The 24,093-nt window shown below is 37.8% G+C and overlaps 1 protein-coding gene across 1 annotated transcript; it reads right to left on the bottom strand.

Moving 5' to 3' along the window:
• Window positions 1–124: 124 nt before the first annotated feature.
• Window positions 125–18,318, bottom strand: LOC108985672 (glutamic acid-rich protein-like). Its single transcript, XM_018958049.2, has 4 exons — window positions 17,816–18,318; window positions 16,780–17,681; window positions 1,532–2,504; window positions 125–1,248 (listed from the first exon to the last, which is right to left on the bottom strand). Exons 2-4 carry the CDS (start codon window positions 16,855–16,857, stop codon window positions 767–769), a joined length of 1,533 nt encoding a protein of 510 aa, XP_018813594.2. The 5' UTR covers window positions 16,858–17,681; window positions 17,816–18,318; the 3' UTR covers window positions 125–766.
• Between the last annotated feature and the right edge of the window lie 5,775 nt (window positions 18,319–24,093).

The following is a 24,093-nucleotide window of genomic DNA, read 5'->3' as shown; positions in this document are numbered from 1 at the left end:
TTAAAATTTGGTCTGCTTTTTCAAAACCCAATAAACAATAAATCTCAAAAAAAATTTCAGACATTCTCAAAAGTTTTATAACCACTCATGGCCAAAATTTAAGTTAAAGATTACAAATTGTAATAGAACATTTTATTTACAGGAATTATATTTCCTACCTGAAAAATTGGGTCCCCTCAGATTAAGAATATTAGGAGACCGAAAATGAATGAATGCCACTACTTTCTTTTCCTCTATTTTACATTTCTTGTAAATAAGAGTTGTATGTTACAAATCAAAATTGTGGCCGGGTTGTAGAGACCACATCTAGTTTCCCTTACATTCTGATTAGACAACTTCTAAGCTCAGCTCTTACATAAATATAATAAAATCGCACGAGCTTATACATCTCCTTTCTCAAATCCAAAGCAACCTTCCGCAGTTGCCTTGTATGAAATATGCCATTTTGAATGAGTTAATGATCTGATGCCATGAGGCAAAAATCCCCCCTCCCGTCCGCAATCTAGTCCCAATGCTGCACTGGAGCATGCAAACGTTCAACGAACCGAGTCGAAGAACAAGGCATGCACTGACCCACATGACCCTGTGGAACAGCGTGCAATACAAAAGAATGCATCAAGAAAATCCGAAAATCCAACTCCACGGGCCAGATGATGCTGTACCTTCTCTGGTTGGGTTCCTGATGAAGGGTTTCTTTCCCAGCTCAAGAGCAGGAGGGTGAAGCATGCCCATTTTCAATGATTAGTGCCCATTTGTATCATTAAAATCAGTAAGGAATAACATACGGCAGGGCACAAACATCAGCAGACTCTATTCTCAGAGCTTCATCCCATACCTGTGGTGTGTCCTCAACCCCTAAAGATTCCACCTTGGACTTCTCTGATTGAAAATCACCGCTGCTAAACAACCATTCTTGGCCATCATAATCTGACCATTCGCCCATTTTCGGTACCATATACACCTCGCTTAGATATTTAGAATCTGGGTGGGGTGGCTTGGCAGAGACTCGAGCAATCTGATCAGCTTGTGCAGTGACAAACGTAGACTTCTTTGAGTCAGAAGATGACTGATCTATAATGCCATTTATCTTGCGTTCCATATCATCCGCCTTAGGATTACTGGCTGCACCATGCCTATCTGAAGCATTCAGGACAGAAGTTTGACAAGGTTCCAATATCCTTCCATTTTCCGAAAATAGATGGGAGGAAGACGTGGTTCTTGCCAACTTATAGGGCCTAAGATCACTGGCTGTAAGAAAATTCAGAAATGAAGTATCACTTGTCAGCAAAAGGAAATTATCAGAGTTCGAAACCGCTTGAAAAAATTAATTTAATGTGATTTTAAGAATCACTGGCAATTAATTCGGAGCAAATTTTAACCCACAAAAAAGAAAGGAGAAGAAAAACACGAGACCTACCAAAGTCTTAAAAGGATAATAGTTACAACAATCCTAGAAAGGGTTAAAGGCTATGTAACTTGAAAGCAAAGGTTGGGCAGCAACAATTCATGATTCATTGTGAAAATAACTCACCATGTAAAACCCCATTCGTCTCAACTTCCTTCCGTTTCTTGAGATTTTTCTCAGAAGCAGCACTCTTGTTGCTGTCCTTGGGAAGTTGTAAGGTTTTAGCATTATGGCTACTGATAAGATCACTCTTGTTGACATCTTTTAATTTATCGTGTTCTGTACTCTTATGGTCAATTTTCCCCTTTGTTTTCTCCTCCTTTTTCTTCTCTTTGTCCCTGTCCTTATCCTTCCCATGGCTCTTTTTCTCTCGATCTTTATCCTTGCGTTTATCCCCCCGTTTATGATCACCTTCCTTTTCTTTGGCCTTTTCCGTCTCTTCCACACTTCTCTCAACATTTTTCTCGAACGGCCTAGAAATCCCTCCAATTCTAGTTTGAAAAACCACAGCAGGACTCGGAACCATTGAATTCCCACTAAATCTTCCTTCACCTTTAATTCCTTGACCATCCACCTTTCTATCATCAACCCTCTTGTTCTTCTCCTTGCCTTCAGCCCAAATGCCAGTACCTTTAGCCAGCAATTTGGCTGTCCCCTCATCCTTTCTTTGATCCATTTTTGCAAACTTCTCAACCAACTTGCTCTCAGTTGCTCTGTCATCATCTTTAATCCTCCTGCCCAACTCCTCCACAAATTTAGAATCCTTCTTCTCCTCTGCCATATGGCGGCTCTCGCTGAGTTTCTTTGCATTGTAACCTGCAAACTGCCCAGAAAATCTTTTCTCATCAGAAATATTATTTTTAATTTTGTTTTCATCTTTTTGAACGAGTTTTTCTCCAGTTTGACCCGGTAGTCTCTTCTCATCTGGGGTACTGTTTTTCTCCTTATCTTTATCTCTGTCCTTCTCCTTCTCCTTCTTTTTATCTCTATGCTTGTCCTTCTTGTCTTTCTTTTCTCTATGCTTACCATCACTTTTATCAGTCTCTCTTTTCTCTTTGTCCCTTTTCTCCTTTTTATGCTTCTTCTCTCTCTGCTTTTCCTGTGAAGCATGAGAAAGCAATAGTAAGAAAATGCTTTTCTAAAATACTAGGAGAATATATTACGGAATTACAAAGAATCCATCAAGGCTGCAGAAAGTAACAGATAGTTTTCCATTATATGATCTATTTTTCCCCAATGAAGTAAATATATCATCAGCAACAATTTACACAAGGCTCTAGATAAAATGAATGCTGAGAAGATTCCAAACTGCAGTATAGCGACAAACAACAGCAAAGGAAGACATGGCAAACAATAACCACCACAACAAATGAAGGCTGGAGAGAACTCTTATGGCCAATACATAACATTGTCCTACAATGCCCTCTAGCTTATTTGAGACAAGGAAATCCATACATTTAAACCAATTAATAATTATCTATACTATGGAAAGGCCCATAAAGCATTAAAGTGAAGAACAAATCTAATTGTAAGCCTATAGTTATTGACACACCAAGCATAGCTTTGATGCGGAATCCTTCCACTTTATCTAGCATAAAAAAGTATCGGTGTTTTGATCTTTTCTATAACAATTCCTCTTCGGGCCGGTGGCACCTATAAACGGCATTTATTGGAGACAAATTATGAGCTGCCACGTAGGTGTTCCATCTTATACCGTGTAACACACAAAGCATGGGATCACTGCTCTCTCCCCTTCCCGCTCGAGCTGAATGGCTCTCTCTCTCTCTCTCTCTCTCTCTCTCCTTCGATCTGTCTCCTTCCCTCTCCCTCACGAAAACCCTGAACCTGTCTTTAGAATCTCTCTCTCCTTCCCTCTCTCTCCTTCGATCTCCTCGAAAACCCTAAGACGAAGTTCAGAATCTCTCTCTCTCTCTCTCTCATTCTCTCTCTCTACTTCGAGAAAAAATAAACCACCAAAAATTAGGGATTAGAAAAAATAAAACCCTAATCTACTGTCAAGAGAAGAAAAATTTCAATCCAAATCCAAATGGCACTACATCAACGTCTTTCTTGCAGGTTTCGTGGCGGCACTACCTCGGAGGTCATTCCCGGGTCACAAGGGAAGGAGAGTGACGAAGATGGGAGTGAGAGTTCAGAGCATAACCTTCAAAATCAGAGATTCCGAGAGAGTGAGGTTCCATCGTGCAAAGGAGGGTTTTCGCCTTTCGGGATCGAGAGAGCTCGAGAGCACAGAGAGAGGGAGTGTTTTCGTCGAGCAAGGGAGGGTTATCGCCTTTTGGGATCGAGAGAGCAGAGATAGCAGAGAGAGGGAGTGTTTTCGTTCGAGAGAGCTTACTCCCTGTTTGCGCATCTCTATCGTGTCTTCATGTACCGCACACGTGGCAACTTGCCATTGGGTTCCGATATATGCAGGTTGTAGGAGACACCTACAGGAAGGTTTTCTCTTTCTATAACTCTAATAGATCCCACAACAAGCGGTGTGTTTACACACCGGCTAGAAGATAGCACAACTCTAACCTGAGAGCTTCTATTGTTTGGCTTCCACATTGGAACCAACAACTGCTCGGCATTAATGACATCTATGTTGAAAATATACAAGTAGAGCCCCATAAAGAAATGAAGATAAGAAAAGAAAGGAAAAGAAAAAGAAGCCTTAAAATAGGAAAGAAAGCCAATTGGAAGTAGACCAATACGATATGCAAATCCTCCTAAACAACAATCATCTTCAATTTGCTGGCAAGTTAGAACATTCCTGAATACCATATTTCAATAAACAAAACTGTAACCTATCATCTTGAACTAAGGAAGATGCTGTTGTCAAATGCCTCTGAAATGCTGATCCATCAATATATATAGCCAATGCCTTCCCTAAATCTTGAAATTATACCTTTTCTAGCTCCTAACTTTGTACCTAGGTGTATGCTGGTTGTATACCTCCAGTGTACTTGGGCTATGCCTACTTACTACTTTCAATAAAATGTTATTTTACTTATCAAAAAATAAAATCTTGAAATTATACCCTAAAGAAAAACAAGGAGATAATAATGATATACCATTTCCAGTAGTCTTTGGAAGGACATTTCGCATGAGTTCTCTGATTCATACAAGCTAAATGTTTTAGATTTTGGTCAACTAATGCATCATAAAAATTACCCACCATGCTTGATCGTGCTGATTAACTTTTCTCAGAGGCATTGTTATCCCTCCATATAGGCTATAAAAAGAAACAAGCAGCGACATTAAAAACCCTCTTAAGTGGGGATGAAAAGATTTCCACATAATGTAGTGCTCCTTCCTACTGGAGGGTAAATTTCGTAATTCACTCGGCATGCCCAATTAAGACAGTTGTGGAAGTAAAAACACTATCTTCTATCACAAAAATCTATCCAACAAGAACATAAATAGAACTCCACCTATACTGGAAGCTGTATTTCATTCTAACTAGGAAAAAACTAGAAAATGTCACTAATTAAAATGGTCCAGAAATCAAGTCTCTTGGCCGTCAAAAGACACAAAACAAAGAAAAGAATGAGGAATCCAAGAAAGTATAGCTTCTGAGATGGGAACAATTAAAAAAATTGCAAGATCGCACCTAATATTTTCAACTTTAATGAAAAAATTGTGGGCCATCTAGCCCATAAAATTCTCTTCAGCCATCAAAAGATCTTCTCAAAAGTAGCAGTTCTGCACAACTGGTGGGCATCTTATACTTGTTCTTCGGCTACAAAGGAGGTAACAATCTAAAGGACCTTTGATTCCTTCAACCATCAAAACAGACTATCCCACTCGGCTAGTTGTATCCCAGCTTTTTTAGTTAATGATCGTCTCCTGGTCCTATATTTCTCAGAAACTCCTTGGTACGGAACCCGACAAATTATATTTCCCCTGAAAGTTATTACAGACTTCCATAACATAAACAAGATATTATCTCAGAGGTTTTGTTTTACAATTATATCTCACAGATAAAAATGCTATCAGGCCTGTAGAACAATGAAGCCACTTCCCACGAACCTATATGTATCCTACTGCTCCACAGTAAATCACATCCTACAAAAACAAAAAAATAAGGGATATAAATTGGTTGCATAGAAAACAACCACTGAATCTTGCTTATAGCATCATTTCATGGTTATAGCACCAGTTCATTGCAACCTCACGGGATGGTAATAGAAGTTACATATCTTAAAGATGTTCCATTGCTCAAGGTCGATGTATGGCGCTAGTGGAATATGGCGGTGGTGGCAGACGGAACTTTGTTTTCATACCTGAAGAAATGGAGGGGGAAAAGGATGGAAAAGATGGTGGTTGCAATGCAGGAAGCTTATGGCAGCTTAGAAAAGGGGAGAAAAGTTGGTTTGTCAAGGTTTCAAAACACACCCAGAAAGTGCCGATCTTGATGAAAGTTGAGCGTAAGTCCTTACGCAGAGGTGGTTCGGTCACCGGGTCTTGTTGCCAGCAGTGATGAACTAGAAATAAGTGGGCTAGGATTTGCAGCAGCACCAGTACTCAGGGTGAAGGGCAATTCTGGGTTTTCGAAGGCAAAGGAGGTAGCTGTTGTGGAGAAAGCACGGAGACATGCGCCACCTGCTCAAGCCTGCAGAAGTAATATCAAAATGGTAAGAGGCTCCTTGACCAAGAGAGGAGATGCAGAGAAGGCTGAAGATCTTTCCTTTCATAAACAAGACTTGTTAAAGTTAAGACGGTCGGTTAATTCCATGATCCAGCGGGTGGATAAGGCAATGGGCTTGGGCTTGGGTCCGAAATCTTCAGGCTTGGGCAAAAGCGGGCCGAATAAAGATACAATATAAAACTGGGCCAACAAAGGAGTATACTCGGGCTGAGAAAGGTAAATCAACAGCCCAGCCCATAAAAACTTGTTTGACCCAAAGCTAGCAGGTCAAACTGTTGGAAAGTTTCCAAATTTATCCAGTCAACTCTCCCTGGATTATAGGAGAAATTTCTGTAATTATGTAAATATTCTTAGGAGAGATTCTAGGAGATTTGTTAGCAATTGTCATTCTTTCCTTTTGTTATTCTTTCCTTTTAGCTTATCCTTGTAGCCTATAAGACATACGGATTGTACCTTATTTTAAAAAAATAAGAAATAAAAAATAAGAAATACTATTCCAATTCTTCTCCACTTCTAGATGGTATCAAGAGCCTGGTTTTCTTTTCCTTTCGGCAGTCATAGCCTCTAAACCTAGGCATTATTGCCTTAACCCTGTTCAGCCTCCATTATGGCCAGACCTGAACCAATGGTCAACACCAAAACTGAAACCAAAGTAGCCCATACCAAACCCCATTCAGTCCAAATCACAAATATACGTCTCAATGAAGCCAACTTCTTGATATGGTCTCAGTCAGTTCGAATGCATATCCGTGGGAGAGGTGATTACCTTACTGTTGAAACTAAGGCCCCTGACAGAGCAGACCCCGTCATATGCTATATGGGATGCTGAAAATTCCATGATTATGGCTTGGCTTATGAATGCAATGGATGAAGATATTAGCGCTAATTATATGTGCTATCCTACTGCAAAAGAACTCTGGTATAATGTTAGTCGGATGTATTCTGACCTTGGAAATTATTATCAGATTTATGAATTGCAGCAAAAAATCGGCAAGACCCAACAAGGGGAAGACAGTGTGACTAAGTATTTTAATGTCCTTAAGGGACTGTGGCAGGACTTGCATCTATTAAATGATTATGAATGGAAGAGCCCTGATGATTGCAACTACAACAAGAAGATGGTGGAAAATACAAGAATTTTTTAATTCTTGGTTGGACTTGATGATGAGTTTGATGAAGTCAGGGGGAGGACTCTGGTAGACAACCTCTGCCTCCAATCGGAGAGGTATTTTCTGAAGTGAGACATGAAGATTGTCGTTGGAATGTTATGCTAAAGAAAAAAGGGGCTGAAGGAACAGTGGAGAACTCGGCTTTGGTTGCTGCTATTCTTACTGTTTTGGCTGCTGCTAATGCCTCTATACAGCGGTCATATCCCAATAAAAAAAATCTCGAGTATGGTGTGACTATTGCAATAAGCCACGCCATACCTGAGAAACCTGCCAGAAACTACACGGAAAACCAGCAAATTGGAAGAGCAGCAAGCCTGGACCTGGAAACAACCAAGTGATTACTAGAGCAAATGAAGCCCAGATCAATGTTCTAAGTTCAGAGCAGATGGATCAACTTCTTCACCCAAGCCACCTGAAACGAGTCCTGCATATGTTAACGGCAAAGACACGCTGACGTCATCTAATCATTGTCCGGGGACCACATAGAACCCATTGCCAGGAGTAGGCGATCTGGTGGGTGGGACCTAGTCAAATGGGTTGCCAGAGTTAGAAGCCGAGAATGGCTGTTTCGGATGTAGGAAGGTTCTTGGGCAGTGGAAAAGGGCCAAAATGAGCTGGGGAGCATCTCTGCCAGATTTGGAAGTCATATAGCTGGTGTGTCTGAACAAGATGAACTTGAAATGAATACTGAGATGCTGATGGTGGACAGTACTGAGACACTGGGTGCAACGGACATCCAAATCAATGCTGGTACCTTGATAATTTTCATGCCCATAGCCTCGTAACACAATAAGGCTGTGGAGGTAGCCAGATGGTATGGACATTGGTGTTGATGATCCTTGGGATGAGCCTACCCCTTTGAATTCACTGCTCCCGCTGAATGATCAGATACTAGCACCAGATTGGGTATTACTTAAAGCCAAGGAGATTCAACTGTGTAGGACACCCCTGTATTGGTTTTGAAGATCAATTCCTGGCCTTACTTGCAGCTATTGAAGCTGGACATTCCAATTCAAACACGGAAAGCCATTCAGCCAAGAAAAGGGAAAGGGAATTAAAGAGACTTACTTGTTTGGTGAATTATGAAGGAAGTGCGACTCGTGGTAGGATGGCAGGGCAACATTGGTGGTAGGGGTGCAAATGGTCCAGTTCGATTGGTCTTGGAGGAAAATTTTGGACATGACCGATTTTTTTGGTCCACCAAAAATCCAAACCGGACCGATAAGGACTTTGGACTAGACCAAACCGCTTTGGTTTGGTCCGGTAGGTCTTATCTGGGTATTTCGGTCCAGGCCATTTTTCTTCTTTTTTTTTCAAGTTTTTGACGATAAACTCTATATAATGATAAAAAAAAAAATCAAGTGAATGATATAATCTAAGTTATCTAAGTTAAGTATATACTTAACTAAATAAGTATTTTAATCAAGTATAATAAATTAATAATGCTAATAGTATGTGCACTATCAATAATTAATAATTAATACTTTGTCTTAAAATTCTTAACCTTTAATTTTTATATAATCTAAGCATAAATAATTAGGTTAGAAGAGAATTAAATAATTACTTAAAATTAGTAAGAAAAAAATTACATAACTACTTGGTTTTAATTTATATAACTGCTTAAAAAAATTATAAATATCATATAAAAAATTATTTAAAAATTTATATATTAAATTTGGTCCAGTTCGGTGTGAAAAAACCCTAAACCAAGACCGGACCGAAAATTCAAATTCTTTATTTTCTTGGACCGAGACCGACCAATCTCTTAATTGGTCCGATTGGTTTTCTCGGTCCAAAAGAAAAATTTTCACCCCTAATTGGTGGTTTTATGAAGCTCAAGATTGTCTCGTGTAATGTAAAGGGGCTGAACGAGTAGAGAAGTGCACCAAGTAAGAAATCAGCTTCATGGCTGGAAAATAGATGTTGTATGTTTACAAGAGACAATATTGAAGCTCATCTCCCCTACCATAATACGGAGTTTGTGGAATTGTTGTCAAGTGGGGGTGGTTGTATTTGCCGACTAAAGAGGCATCGGGAGGCATCTTGGTTATGTGGGATAAAAGGGTGGTGGAAAAGACGAATGAGTGTGTTGGGGAATATGCGGGGGGCATTTCTTTCAAGAATGTGGAAGATAGTTATCAATTGTCCTTTGCCAGTGTTTATGGTCCTAGTTCTAATATTGCGAGAAAAGGCCTGTGGGATGAATTGGCTAGTCATTGTAGCTTATGGAGCCTTGGTGTATTGGGGATGATTTTAATGTCAACCACTTCCCAAGCGAATGATTAGGAGGTCCTATCTCTAGTTCAGCAACGGTGGATTTTTCTGAATTTATTTATGAGCAAGATCTTAAGGACATTCCTCTAGTTAGTAGCACTTTCACGTGATCTAGTAAAAGATAGCATCCAGCTTGGTCAAGACTTGATAGATTCCTCATCTTGCACGATTGGGAAGCACATTTTCCAGATCTAATCCAGAATCAACTTCCAAAGTTGTGCTCGAATCACTTCCCCATTCTCATTGATTGTGGAGGCATCCAGGGAGGTAAAGATATTTTAAGTTTGAGAACGTGGCTGAAATTAGAAGGATTCGTTGAGAGAGTTAGACAATGGTAGTCATCCTATGTCATACAAGGCAATCCTAGTTACGTGCTGGCTTGTAAGCTGAAGGCTTTAAAGGAGGACCTGAAGAAGTGGAATGAGCAGATTTTTGGGAATGTGGAACACCGAGAAAAGTCCCTCCTTGACGGATTATAGGGTTTGGAGGATGTGGCGGAGGAGATGGGTCTTTCAGAAGAAGAAAAGGCTCACAAAAAGCTTGTGACCTCGGATATTGAAAGGATGGCTTTAATGGAAGAGATTTCTTGAAGACAAAAATCAAGAGCTTTATGGTTAAAATAAGGGGACAAATGCACCAAGTTCTTCCATCGCTTGGCTAATTCACATAGAAGGCACAATGTAATTAAGTCATTGTTAGCAGACGGGAGGATTACATCGAACCCGTTTGAGATCACAGATCACATCACCAACTTCTATGCTCAACTACTTTCGGAATAGGTTTCTTGGAGACCGCGTCTGGATGGTCTTGTATTTGATTCGCTCAACCATCAAGAAGCAAGTTGTCTAGAGAAGCCATTCGAGGATGTGGAGATTTACAAGGTGGTGAAAAGTATAGGAAGCGACAAAACTCCGGGTCTGAATGGGTTCACCATGGCTTTCTTTCAGGCATGCTAGGAAGTAGTTAAAGATGACATCATAAGCTTCTTCCATGAGTTTCATGAAAGAGGTAATTTTGAAAAAAAACCTTAATGCTACTTTCATTGCTCTCATTCCAAAGAAGCCGAGGGTAGTAGAGATTAAGGATTTTCGTCCTATCAGCTTGGTGAGCGGAATGTACAAAATCCTTTCGAAGGTATTGACTAATAGATTGAGTATGGTATCGGAGAAGATTATTTCCACGCCCCAAAATGCCTTTGCACAGGGTCGACAAATTCTTGACCCGGTTCTCGTTGCCAATGAATGTTTGGATAATCAAATCAAGTAGGGTGAACTAGGGTTATTATGCAAATTTGATATGGAGAAGGTATATGATAGAGTTAACCGGAACTTTTTGTTACAAACGCTCAAGAGGTGTGGCCTTGGAGTGAAATGGTGCTCTTGGATTAAATTTTGTATATCCACCGTACATCTCTCCATATTGGTGAACGGTACTCCAATGGGCTTCTTTGGAAGCTCGAGGGGCTTGAGGCAAGATGATCCCCTATCTCCATTACTTTTTGTTTTCTTAATGGAATCTTTTAATAAAATGATCATAGGTCTTGTGGAGGGTGGATTTCTATTTGGATATGTAGTAGGGGAAGCAAGAACCGGCACTGAATTGTGAGATGAATTATCTTTTATTTGCGGATGATACTCGTCTTCTGTGGTGCTAGCCATAATCAAATTCAAGTTTTACGGGCTCTCTTACTTTGCTTTGAAGCGGCATTGGGTTTGAAAGTGAATCTCGCCAAGTCAGAATTAGTTCTAGTTGGAAATGTTCCAAGTGTTTTGAGCTTGGCCAATATTATGGGGTGCAAAGTCTCCACCTTTCCAATGAAGTATCTCGATTTTCCATTGGGTGCTTCCTTTAAGTCGAAGTCTATTTCGGATGGGGTGTTGGAAAAAATGGAGCTTAAACTAACTTTTTTTTTTTATAAGTAATCAAAGATATTGTATTCATAGAACTAGGCAAGGCCCAGGTACACAGGAAGTATACATGAAAAAGCCTAGCTAGAGGTTACAATAGAAAGGAGAAGATCATGGACACTAGATCCGTTACAAACTATAGCCCCCGCCCATAGGAACAATGACTTAAACTAACTAGTAGGAAGATGATATATTTTCCAAAGATAGTAGAGTTACATTGATAAAAAGTACTCTATCCAACCTGCCCACTTACTTTTTATCATTATTTCCACTACCATGCAAGGTGGCTCACCAGTTAGAGAAATTGCAGCGAGACTTCCTATGGGGGGGGAATGGATGAAGAATTCAAGCTTCATTTAGTGAATTGGGCTATGGTTTGTACTCCAATACATGAAGGTGGGTTGGGAATTCGGAACTTGTTGATTTTCAATAAGGGCTTATTGGGTAAGTGGGTGTGGAGATACCAAGAAGAGAGGGGAGCTTTGTGGAGGGTTATCATAGATCTAAAATATCGTGGATTGTGAGGTGAGCGGATGACATGGGGTGGGGCATTGGAAATATATCAGAATAGGCTGGAAAAACTTCCTTCGATACACGCTTTGCAGTTGGGGATGGTTCCAAAATCAAATTCTGGAATGATTTATGTTGTGGAGATCAAATCCTAAAGGAAGCATACTCAACAATATACGGCATTGCACGAAGACAGGAGGCTTTAGTAGCAGAGCTCATGGATCTATCTATCTAGTGGCTCTCCTTAATGGAATATCATTTTCCTTAGAGCTGCCCAATATTGGGAAATTGACACATTTACAAATTTCTTCAATCTTGTGTAGAATTGTAGAGTGAATGGAGGAGCTGATAAGATCTTGTTGTCATTGTACAGTCATACTATAAGTCCCTTATGATACACTTTACAAGTCCATTCCCATGGAAGAACATATGGAAGACTAAGGCCCACTTAAAAGCTTCTTTTTTTGTATGGACAGCTTCAATCTTTGCTAGAATGGTGCTCCATTGGTGATGCCACGAAGGGTAGTTAAATTTCTGTCCAGCTGGCGAGGCATCCGAGGTAACTATCAAATAGTAGCTATGTGGAAAATGATTCCAATCTGTTTATGGTGGTGCATATGGATGAAGAGGAATGGTCAGAATTTTGAGGATCGTGAACGGACAATGGATGACCTTAGAACATTTTTTCTTAATACTTTATTCCATTGGTCAATTGTAATAGACTTTAATGGCATGAACGTACATGATTTCCTTGTATCTTTAGACACTTATGCATAAGTGTTGCTTTTGTATATGTCCTGTGTACTTAGCTATGCCTATTTTAATAAAATTCTTATTTACTTATCAAAACAATAATTTGCAATTGCTAGAGCTTGAAATCTTTATCACTGCCAGCTCATTCCTAGAACCAGAAATCTGAGATTTTCTCTTTCAGAAACACAACAATATATACAAAGGCTAGGCAATTGCTAAATAGTATACACCTGAATTATTAAACTAAGACTCCCTTATCTATACCAACTAAGAATTCTGTTAAAATAGATATTGTATCTCCTCTCCAAATACAAAAATTGAAATCATGGCTAAACCCAACAAGTATTCCTTTTTGGAAATGTATTCTTTACGGGCACATCTCCCTATATATTATGGCATGATTATCATATAACATAAATTGACTCATACGTACGCAATTAAATATATCTATCAGACTTTCGAGGCTTAATCCAATCATCAGATATGTCACAAGCTATTTCTTGGCACTTGGCAAGATCAACTCCTTTTTCTCTTACAAAGTACTCACAACAATGGAGATAACAGCATCTTTCCTAGTATTGACAGGAAAAAGTGAAGAACACTTCTCCATGCATGCTTGTGGTTCTAACAATCAACATGATCCTCCTGCAAAAACTCACAGGAGTATGTACTCTTATTTAATTTATGGGGAAAAAAGGCAAAAGATTTCTTTTGGGTAAAGGATTTTTTTTTTTTTTTTTGGCTGAATGAGTAAGGGAGTTGTTAATAAATAATTAGTCTCCCAGTTTAGTTTACCCTATGGTCTTGACACATGCATAAACACAAACTTGCATACAAAGACGTGCTTTCTTAAGGTTTCAGAATAAGCAAATACAAAGCAATTCCCTCCTGTCTGAATTTAGGGTTCCCATCTATAATAATCTATAATAACATAACACAGGACATTTGAAGAGGGGACAAATATTATTTGTGTTCTATTGGTAATGGGTCGAAAACTATTGCTTAAAGCCATCGCTTGGAAGTAGGGTGACTAAATTTTCAATCACCCATATGATCTTTGTGCTTTGAAAACAAATTGGAATGGTAAAAAAGGATATAATTTGTAGCACGAAACTTGTAAGAGATGCAACAAAGGCACAAATAATCAAGAAAATGCAGTAACAAATAAGCTTCTCTTTTTTTTTTGTAAATAGTTACTACTTATCAAAACAAGTTGAGTCCAAAAACATCAGTGAATACCATGATCATTATTGTTGTACACAATGTGACCTAAATTTTTATAACAAATAAAGTACCATCAGGATTGAATCACATAATGCATCCTTACAATTGCCCAAAAATCCAAGGAATCTAACTTGTAAGACTGGTTGAACCCCAGTTTCTATCATAAACAATGGGCAACTATTGACAGAGGTTTAAATTGAAACTTTATAAAGATTCATGTAAAAACTATGACCAAAGCTCCATATATGCTATAGCCTTAAGCACTTACCACTTCCAAATGCCATCAAACTTGAGTTACAACTTCACAGAAATGTAAGATCATCTTTCTTTCTTTCTTTTTAACAAACAGAAGTCCTAAGTGCAGTTCTCCAGGAATTGCTTCATGAAGCACAAAACAAGTGGTAATTTTCAGAAATAATCACGGCATAATAGCAACAGCCTCCCTCTCAAATCAAGGCATAAGCACTCATTCACAAACTCAATGACGCCACTTGTACAGCAGTGTTAGATATGAAGTGTCTTCTCTCCTTTTTTTTTTGATAAGTGATGAAGCATCTTCTTTAAAAGCCTAAGACTAAGGCAAAACCAAATAGGAAGCCTCATAGATAAAAGAACAAGTGTCCATGGCTGTTAATTAGGTCAATATTAGTTTATTTTAGCTATATCAATCTCAACTTCTTTGCACGACTTTTGCAACCCCAAATCAAACCCTTTCCTTTACCCCATCAAAACCCTATACATAGATACATACATATATACATACATACATATATATAAATATTCCCAAGCCTTCAGACACCAATTAACCAAAACAAAACCCTAAAATACCGTCTTTTTTTTTATTGACATCGGGTGTCCGAGAACAAAATCCCGACTAATCCCGGGGGTGCACAGGCCTCGGCAAGGAGTTTCCCGCAAGTGCACCTCAAGTAATTCAAGGGGAAGTTCCCCAAGTCCGATGGCCCTTAGAAATTGTTTGCACCCAAGAAGATTTGAACCTTAGACTTGTAGGGGAGCATACCACCAAGACCAAGGCTTTAACCACTTGAGCCAACCCCAGGGGTTAATAAAATAACCTAAAATACCTAATTCTAATGCTGCTCATAATTCATGCAGCCTTTGCTCTTTGTTTCAGTCCCTCTTCACCCTTTCAAACCCAATCTTTTCCAATCTGTATTCAGACCACAAACACTACTCACATCCTTATCTAATTCTAAGCCCTTAACCCACTAATTTTGCTGACCTGAATCCCACCCAAGCACATGAAGACGGGTTCTCCAACTTTATCCTACGTCAGGCAGTAAGATTTAGCTATCTGAGTACTAGGAAACCATCTTTCTAGTTTACTCATGCGTTTTACCATCAGCAGCAGTTTTTTGCAATGCAAATAATAATACTAAGAATGAATATATAAAACTGAAATATGTTAAAAAAAAGGATATCCAACACTTTCATACATTTGAAACAAGAAGTTTAGCACACAGGAAAACTTCTGGAAAAAGATGACCACTAGTTTTGAATGAAGAAAACTGAAGTCTCACATACGCATATATTTTCAGATTAGAGATAAGAACTTCAATTAGTTAAGCTCCATGACTAAAATGACTGATCCATAATGAAAAAGGGTAAAGAAAACTTGGAAAATTATAGCAACACTCCCCGTAACATCTATAAAACAACACTCCATATGGAAACAGGAAGTCATCCACGAATATCATGAAAAGCGTGACACTGAAGATTGCCTCCTCTAAAGAGGATAACACCATTGCATAGTAGCAAGAAAATAGATCTGGTGTTCAAGTATGCACATAAATATGACCATACTAATCATATTATTCAACATAGTGACGACATAATTTACAATTCTTCATGGGTTTTTCTAATTAGTACATTTACGATTCTTCGTGGATTACAATACAAATTATGAATTAGTGGCAGGAAAAATAAACACTGGTACTTTTAATTATCCTAAGAAGTATCTTATTGGCACAACCATTTCTCAGATTAAAAGCACCTCATCAATACAAACCGATTAAATTATCTGAAACCCAAAATGGATTGTAATGCCATTATATGATATAGCGTGAACTTTCATGAATGGCATGAACTTGGTCAATCGTAATTGATTTTAATGGAATAAACTTTCATGAATTTCTTGTATGACTAGACTAGCACACATAAGCTATGCTCTTATATTGTCCCGTGTACTTAGGTTATTGCCTATTCATATGATCAAGAAAATTTTGCTTACCTATCAAAAAGAATATGATTTAACATAAGCTTGAGGAAACATGGCGCATAGAAACCTCATTGTCCAAAATACAGTCTTAATACCTAAAAAACCCAAACAATCATAGAAAATGTTGAAAAATGATTAACAGAGTTAGTCCATCATACTTGAAAAAAAAAAAAAAAAAAAAGAGTCAGTCCATCATTCTATCAATCAACCAAAAGTCCCAATCTCAACCATCAAAAGTAGGCAGTAGGAATACCCCCACCATTTCACCCTTTGAATATCTTCAATAGCACCCAAACTTCCACAAGTTCCACAAGTAATCTAGTCTTTAATTTCAAATTTTATTTGCTCTTAAAATACATCCTAACACGTCAATCTATTACTTACCCCCCAAAAGCAGAATTAAATCTATTAAATACTAAAGCTCTTCAGTTAGATGTGGATAACTCACCCATACTTATTTAAGGAATTACAGAAAGCTATGTAGTGAATCCAGTCTAGCTATAGCACAGAAACAAAAATCTTCTGAAAATATGAATGTATCGGCAAAATTAAGTGCTTGTGCAACTCAAAATAATACTGATTTCCACGCCCCTAATGAATATCACACCATCTATGGACTATTATTGGACAAAAGAAAGAAAATTAACCTGTTTTAGCAAGTCCACATCCTCCGTCCTAGCCTTCTTTTCATATCCTGGTGGTGGGAATGGAAAGCAGCGCGACATTGCAGGAAATCCAGGAACACAATATTCTAGCACCTTCTACAAACAAAAATGCTCTGATTACTTTCCAGAAGTGATGTTCCAGAAAGGAAACGAACCAGCAACTATGCTCCTGTCCATGCACCATGTCCCCGCATTCATTTCCAGCTTCAATATCCCTCCATAAGCTTACCACTCACTCCAACAAACACCAATTCCAAAACCCACCAACACTTCTTCCCCACTGGCACAAATGCACACAACGGTCAAGCAGATATCAACGAAAGAAACTTCAAAACTTAACCATCAACACGGCACCCACTCCTTACACTAAACTAGCTCAATAAACACAAATGACAAAACTTAAAAACCACTTTGGTCAATAATTTAGCTCAATCTATGTTAACCCGAACGGTTCCTTGAGAAACAAAAACAGTGAACTGCAATCAGACCCTCTGTGTAGTCTTCCCGACCAAAAAAAAACCATCACCTCCTTATAAGCAAATCTCAACAACAAAATCATTCCCTAGTGAAAGATCAAATGAGCAAAAACCAAGAACGGCCCAGAAGCCCTCCCAAGTTCTCGGATCACTGTCTACACAAAATTAATACGTGCAATCCTCTTCCATGCTCGGAGCACCAATGGGTAACCATCGTTCCTAAGCAATCTCCGAACTTGATAACTGAACCCTAGTGCTGTCAAATCCACAATTTTGATTCCGTGGAAGATCGGAGCTCGTGCCCATCGCCGAGCACGCTCCGTCAATCTTCAATCTGTGCTCTGATCAAACCTAATTAAGTCTGGAATCGAGGTATTCAACAAGTGCTCGATTATGATCCACAAAACCCTAGAAATCCAACAGCAAAAGAAACACGTTTCTCAGCAAAAACGGCCAGAACAAAAAAGAACCCTAATTTCAATACTCAAATAAATTTAGAGAGAGAGAGAGAGAGAGAGAGAATCAAGGACTTTATTGGGTACCTAGGCAATTGTAGGGTACCGATCAAAAGCAGAAGAAAGGAAGCACGATTCGAATCGTAAACGACAAATTAAGGAATTTTTGAGCAGGAGAAAAAGGTATGGAATTGAGGGATTGAAATTAGTTTGTCTGCTACAAAGTTGGAAATGTAGGAGGACGAGATCTCTGTCTGTGTCTCTGTCCGTCTTTTTTTTCTTTCTTACTGATAAAGGAGGAGGAGAAGAAGAAGAAGAAGAAGATAACAAGCAATATTTCGGGGAAAGGACCTTTATCAGGGTTTTGGTTTCTTTGTCCAGTGGGTTCTCTTCTGTCTCTGTTTTTTCGAGTACTTGTGTTACAGAGTCTCCCGTCTCTCTGAGAGACTCTTTTCTTCCTTCCAGTAGGTAATGTATTGTTCGGAAGTAACACGCAAGAGTCAGTGGCGAAGGGCTAATATATTTGCTTTTGATTTGTGAGAGAGAAAAAGAGACGCCAATCTAGACAGAGAAACTCTAGAGAGAGAGAGAGAGAGAGAGCGAGCGGCTCCAGCCTCCACCGATCAAGTCCCATGCATGTTTTTCGTACTCCCCCACTTTGTTGTCTTCTTTTCTGATTTTTTTTAATATTTTAACAAGTTTTCGTTTAAGAAAGAAGTCTCCCATCAGAATCGTATTATACAAAAATCTCATATTTAATATATCATTTAAAAAATATATAATTTTATTTTTTTATCTTCGTATTCATATTTTTTTTATTCCTTTTAACAAGTTTTAGTTTAAAAAAGAAGCCCCCAATCAGAATCATCCTATACAAAAATCTCATACTTTATATATCATTTAGAAAATTTATGATTTTATTTTATTTTTTTATCTTCATATTTTATAATATGAGGATAAAAAAATAAAATTACATATTTTTAAATAGTGTGCAGAGAGTAGAGCTTATATCTAAAAAATTCTCCTTAACAAATAATACTATTTATGAAAAATACATTTCTTAATAAATACAATGCTTGAAAAAACAGCTAGATTTAGGCCGATGCAAATTGAATTGATAAGAAATCGATTCGATTTAATGAATTTTTTGAATCATTTATTAAATCACTTCAATCCATTATTCAAACCGAATTTATTTTTATATTGTCTAACAACTTAATTTTATTTTTCTTGTACAAAAATATAATAGAACTAAATATAAATTAACTTTTTCATCATTGTATTTAATAAGAATTGCAAAAAAATTAAAAGATTAGACATATTTTTCTTTTTATTTAGTTGAACAAAAATATTAAGAGATGAATAGATATTTTATACATATTAGACTGACATACCATATTGGGAATAGGACGTGAAGCATAATTATTAAAATATCTTATGCATTGACATTTATTAACGATGCTAATTTTATTTCAGGACATTAATGTACACATCGATCGCGACATCAACTCAAATACAAAAGAAGATAATCATAAATCTGAGGCTCCATCCAATAGGAGAAGAAGCAAGAAAAAAAAATGTGTAGATTGATGTAATATTTTCAAATATAATTTTTATATATATAAATTAAAAATAAACAATCGTGTCTCAAACTAATTGCCTCTATTTTATATTGGTTTAAGTTGAACAATTGAGGTTAAATATATAAATTATATATTTATTAAAACTATTTAGATTCATATCATATTTTTATTGAAACTAATTATTGAATTTATATTTTGTACTTTTTATACATAATATAAAATGTATGAATTGTATTATATTTAGTTTTTAATACTTTTTTATCAATATTAAAATTACCGATTCAAAATTATCATAAATCATCCGATTCATTGAATTGGTCTTTATCTAATTTTGAGCCCGATTCTAATTTTTCGAACCTTAATCAAATATACTTTTGAGAAGTTTCCAAACTATAACAAGGTTCAAATTAGCTTGGGTAGCTTGAGTATCTCACAATCAAGATAGCCGCACGAGCTATCTTCTACAAGGTGAGAAATGCCCTAAGGACTAGAATAACACATCTAGGAGTTGTGCTCCAACCATATGCAACGAACAGAAGCAATAAGTGTAAGGCACATGATGGTACCAAGAAGATATTTACCTTTGGCCGATGAGTTAACTAAGAAATCAAATCACTCTAAGTTTAGTAAGAGCGGATATTTTATAATAAAATTAGTTTTATAATAAAATTAATTTTACAATCTAATATACGATACCAATTTATGTTAATTTATGAATTTATTTTTATAAAAAAAATTATAATTAAAATATTTTTTTATTATAAAATAAACCGAAAATGCAATTGAAAAAACCTTGGCCTAGGCCCAGGATTGTGTTCCAAAGCTTTGTAAAATCCTAGGCCTCGGCCTCCTTCCTTAAAATTGAGGGCCCTCCGACTAAAATCAAAGCCCTTCCATAGAGATACAGGGATTAGCCCACCTACTCACAACGAGTGGAATGCCTAGAAATGGGAGCCAAGTTGTCCAACTCTTGGACCTAGCAAACCATCTATCCACCAAGTCACAACGAGTCGAACGCCTAGGTAACAAACTCGAAGCCCAAATCTTGATAAGCCACGAATATGTTGCTTCATTCCAAGCCACATGTGAAAATGCTGCTTTTGAGCATGATAAAAGAAGATCATTAACAAAATAAAAAATGAGACATCTCTTTTTTTTTTAAATAGCCTCATTCATTGATAACATGATCAATTACAAGGACTGAAAACAGTTTGAAGTTTCCTTTAAGTCAACTATGTAACCAGTCTTTCCTAGTTCATGAGCAATTGAATTATACCCACACGATTTATGTGACAGATTTTCCATTCTTCATATTGAGCCAATGTTTCTTTGAGATATGAAATTATTATTTAAAAGTAGCTCTCTTGTTGTTTCATCTGTTGTACTTCTTTAACAACTGTTTGGGAATCTCCTTCCAAAATTTCTCTGTACATACCCAGTTCCAATCCAAATTTTGCTGCTTTACGTGCAACTATGGCCTCTGCTAGCAAAGGTTTTGGAATTGAGTCTTGATTCTCTCTCAAGGTAGCTAAAAAATTGTCATGTTCATCTTTGACAATAGCACCAATTCCCATTTTACAAACATTCTTATCAACTGCCACATCCTAGTTGATTTTGCAAAAGTCTTGAGGTGGAAATTTTCACATTATTCTTCTTGAGTTAACAAGTGAAGTTTGAGTAGCTTCTCTTGTATGTACTGATGAGATCCCATCTTGTAGGTGTCTAACTCTTTTGATTACAGAGTTTGGGTCAATGTAAATATTCTTGAACACTAGTTGATTTATTCTCCACCATAAGGTTCGGAATATTAAAGTTAGCTCCTGCATTTCATCCTTATTCAATTTCTTGAACATAAGCTTTGACTTTTCTGTATTTTCCTGATACATAAACTGAGAACATCATTTGTTGAGACACATTCCCACAGTATATTTTCTATGCTTTCTGGTTTCATTAAACACATAGGGCAGGTAGGATCATCCAATACTTTCCTTTTGCATAGGTTAAGCCTGGTGGGCAGTATGTTTTTACAAGCTCTCCCCAAGAACTTTTTTTGCTGCAGGAGGTATGTCAATCTTCCAAATTCTGGTCCATTCTTCTCTAATTTTAGGATTGTGAGATTGTTGGCCCCTTGTTCTCTCCATGTGCTCCCCTTGTAAAATGGTAGGCACTTCTAACTGTAAAGTTACCGTCTGCATTGCCTCTCCAAATTATCTTGTTTGGCTGGCTGCACTAACTAATTGGGATTTGAGCAATGAGATCAACTTCCTTCCTATTGAACATAGTTTGGATTAGAGGAAGATTTCACCTCTTTGTATCAGCTATTAATAGTCTTTCCACTTTAGCATTATTCCCTAATAATCTATCTCCACTTTGAGGTTTGTATAGCATAGGTTGAGGTAGCCATGGATCTGACCATATTTTCACTATTTTTCCATTGCCTATATGCCATATAAGTCCTTCTTTGAGAAGTGGTCTTGTTGATAAAATACTTTTCCATATATATGAAGGGTTGCTTCCCAACTTGGCACTTAAGAATTTGGACTTTGGGAAGTACTATAGCTTCAAAATTGTAGCTGCTAGAGAGTTAGGATTGGTTACTAGCTTCCATCCTTGCTTTGCAAGCAAAGCATTATTAAAATTCTCAAATTATCTGAATCCTAACCCTCATTTGCTTTTGGACTGGCCACTTGAGACCAACTCAACCAATTAATCTTTCTTTCTTGATTTGCTTACCCCCACTAGTAGCCTCTCATCATTTTGTTTAATTGCATCAACAAACCTTTTAGCATTTTAAAAACACCCATCGAGTAGGTGGGAATGGCCTGAATAATAGATTTTAGTAAAACTTCTTTCCCTGCCTGTGATAGAAACTTTACCTTCCAATTGTTCATCTTGCTACTGACCTTGTCAAGTATGCCTTTGAATTCTTCTGCTCTTGATCTACCTATTAAAGAAGGAAGTCCGAAATACTTTTCATATGAGGTAGTAACTCTGGTGCCTGCATTTCTGGTTATTCTTTCTCTTGTAGCAATTTGTGTATTCTTACTAACGAATAAGGCAGACTTTTCTTTATTCACCCTCTATCCTGATGCCATTTCATATTGACTGATTAATTGCATCATCGTGGTCCATTGTAAGTTAGTAGCTTGGCAAAACAACATATAGTCATCTGCAAAAAATAGATGACATATATGCAATTTACCTCTGGCCAATGGAAGACCTGTTATCATCTTTGTCTTCTCAGCTTTGTTGAGCATCTGACTAAGAGCCTCTGAACATAGAATAAATAGATAGGGTGATAAATGATCACCCTGTCTAATTCCTCTTTATGGTGAAAAGACAGGTTGTGGATTTCCATTGATCAACAAAGAGTAGGAAATTGTTTTCACACAGGTCAAAATGGTGTCAATCCATTTCCTGTTAAAACCCATCATTTCCATGACATTTTCAAGAAATTTTCACTCTAATCTATCATATGCTTTGCTCATATCCATCTTCAGTATCATATATCCCTTGAACCCTTTCAGTTTGTTATGCAATGCCTATGAGGAGTTTTGGGTCCAACCGAGAGCTTGAGAGGAACTAAAAAGGTGCTGAAAATAATTCACTACCTCTTCCTTAACATCCTTAGGTTCCATAATCCTGCAAGATCGAAACACTAGTTTTGCTTTAATATCATATATTCTTACATCTTTGAAGAAGAATCCTTAGTGTTACGATCCCCAAGTTGTCGCCATTGAATTTGGGACTTTTGTCTCAAGGAACTTTCTTTAACTCTACAAAGCATGACGACCTCTTGAGCTTTATCACCCTCTTGCTCTTGCTTATGCAAGATAGTGTCCTTAATTCCTTAAAAATGAGAAAAACAATAGTGGCATCTAGATTGGAGATGAGCATATTCGTGACAACCTAAAAAAAGATCAAGCCACATAGACCTATATTCCAAAGGGTTAGTCAAAGTAAAAATCAAAATTGTTTGGAATCATTATAAATGAAAAAACTTCTCTCTTTTAAGTAATGTAGGGATCTTATTCATTACATTCCTATTGATGACGTGTTTCATAACTAGGGCAACTTAGCAATTCCTTTATTCAACCTGCAAGATCCAAGGAGATGAAGGCTCGGGGTGGTGAAGGACACATCCGATGCCTAAATTAGAATTATCTCTCTGTGTGGTGATGTAAAGAGAAAAGTGCTCAGAGAGCCCACTACTAGCAGATCGTGCAAGGGTGTACGAGATACTATACTGGTGGAAGGTTTCCCCCTTATTATGTTAGTCATCACCCTGCCGCATTATGCATGGGTCTCCAGTCTGTCCCCTGTGGCAGGTAAGGGGTGGGAGGTGAGCACACTACCTTGGGCACAGAGGTGAGTGGATGTCTGGCTCTGTCATTGTCATTGTGTGCTGGCTTTCTAGATCATTTAATGCGGCGTGCTTGTTGTTCGGCGTTGTGGCTGTGGTTTGATCAAGTGACGTGACTAGTCACCATATCCGACGGGCCTTTTCGGGCCCAACCCAATCCTCTTTCCTTCGTTGGTTCTGTATTGGACTATCAACTGGTTGACTTGGGTCCTGAGGGTAACCAAAGCCCACGTGACCCAAGCGAGAAAGTAAATCCCCTTCTCAGTACCCCGCGAATTCCCATAGTGCACGTGCGATGAGAATTCAAAAATTGTTCTTCATGACTTGCTCGGCCGTTACACTGGGTTGTGCCCACGTCGCTACGCGTGAAGAGGTGGTTTGGCCTTTATGCGATCTTAGTTTGGTCTGTGTCTTCCACA

Source organism: Juglans regia, chromosome 12 (assembly GCF_001411555.2).
Source record: "Juglans regia cultivar Chandler chromosome 12, Walnut 2.0, whole genome shotgun sequence".
Lineage (NCBI taxonomy): Eukaryota > Viridiplantae > Streptophyta > Magnoliopsida > Fagales > Juglandaceae > Juglans > Juglans regia.
Note: the sequence above shows the minus strand (reverse complement) of the source record. Positions and strands in the feature narration are given on the sequence as shown.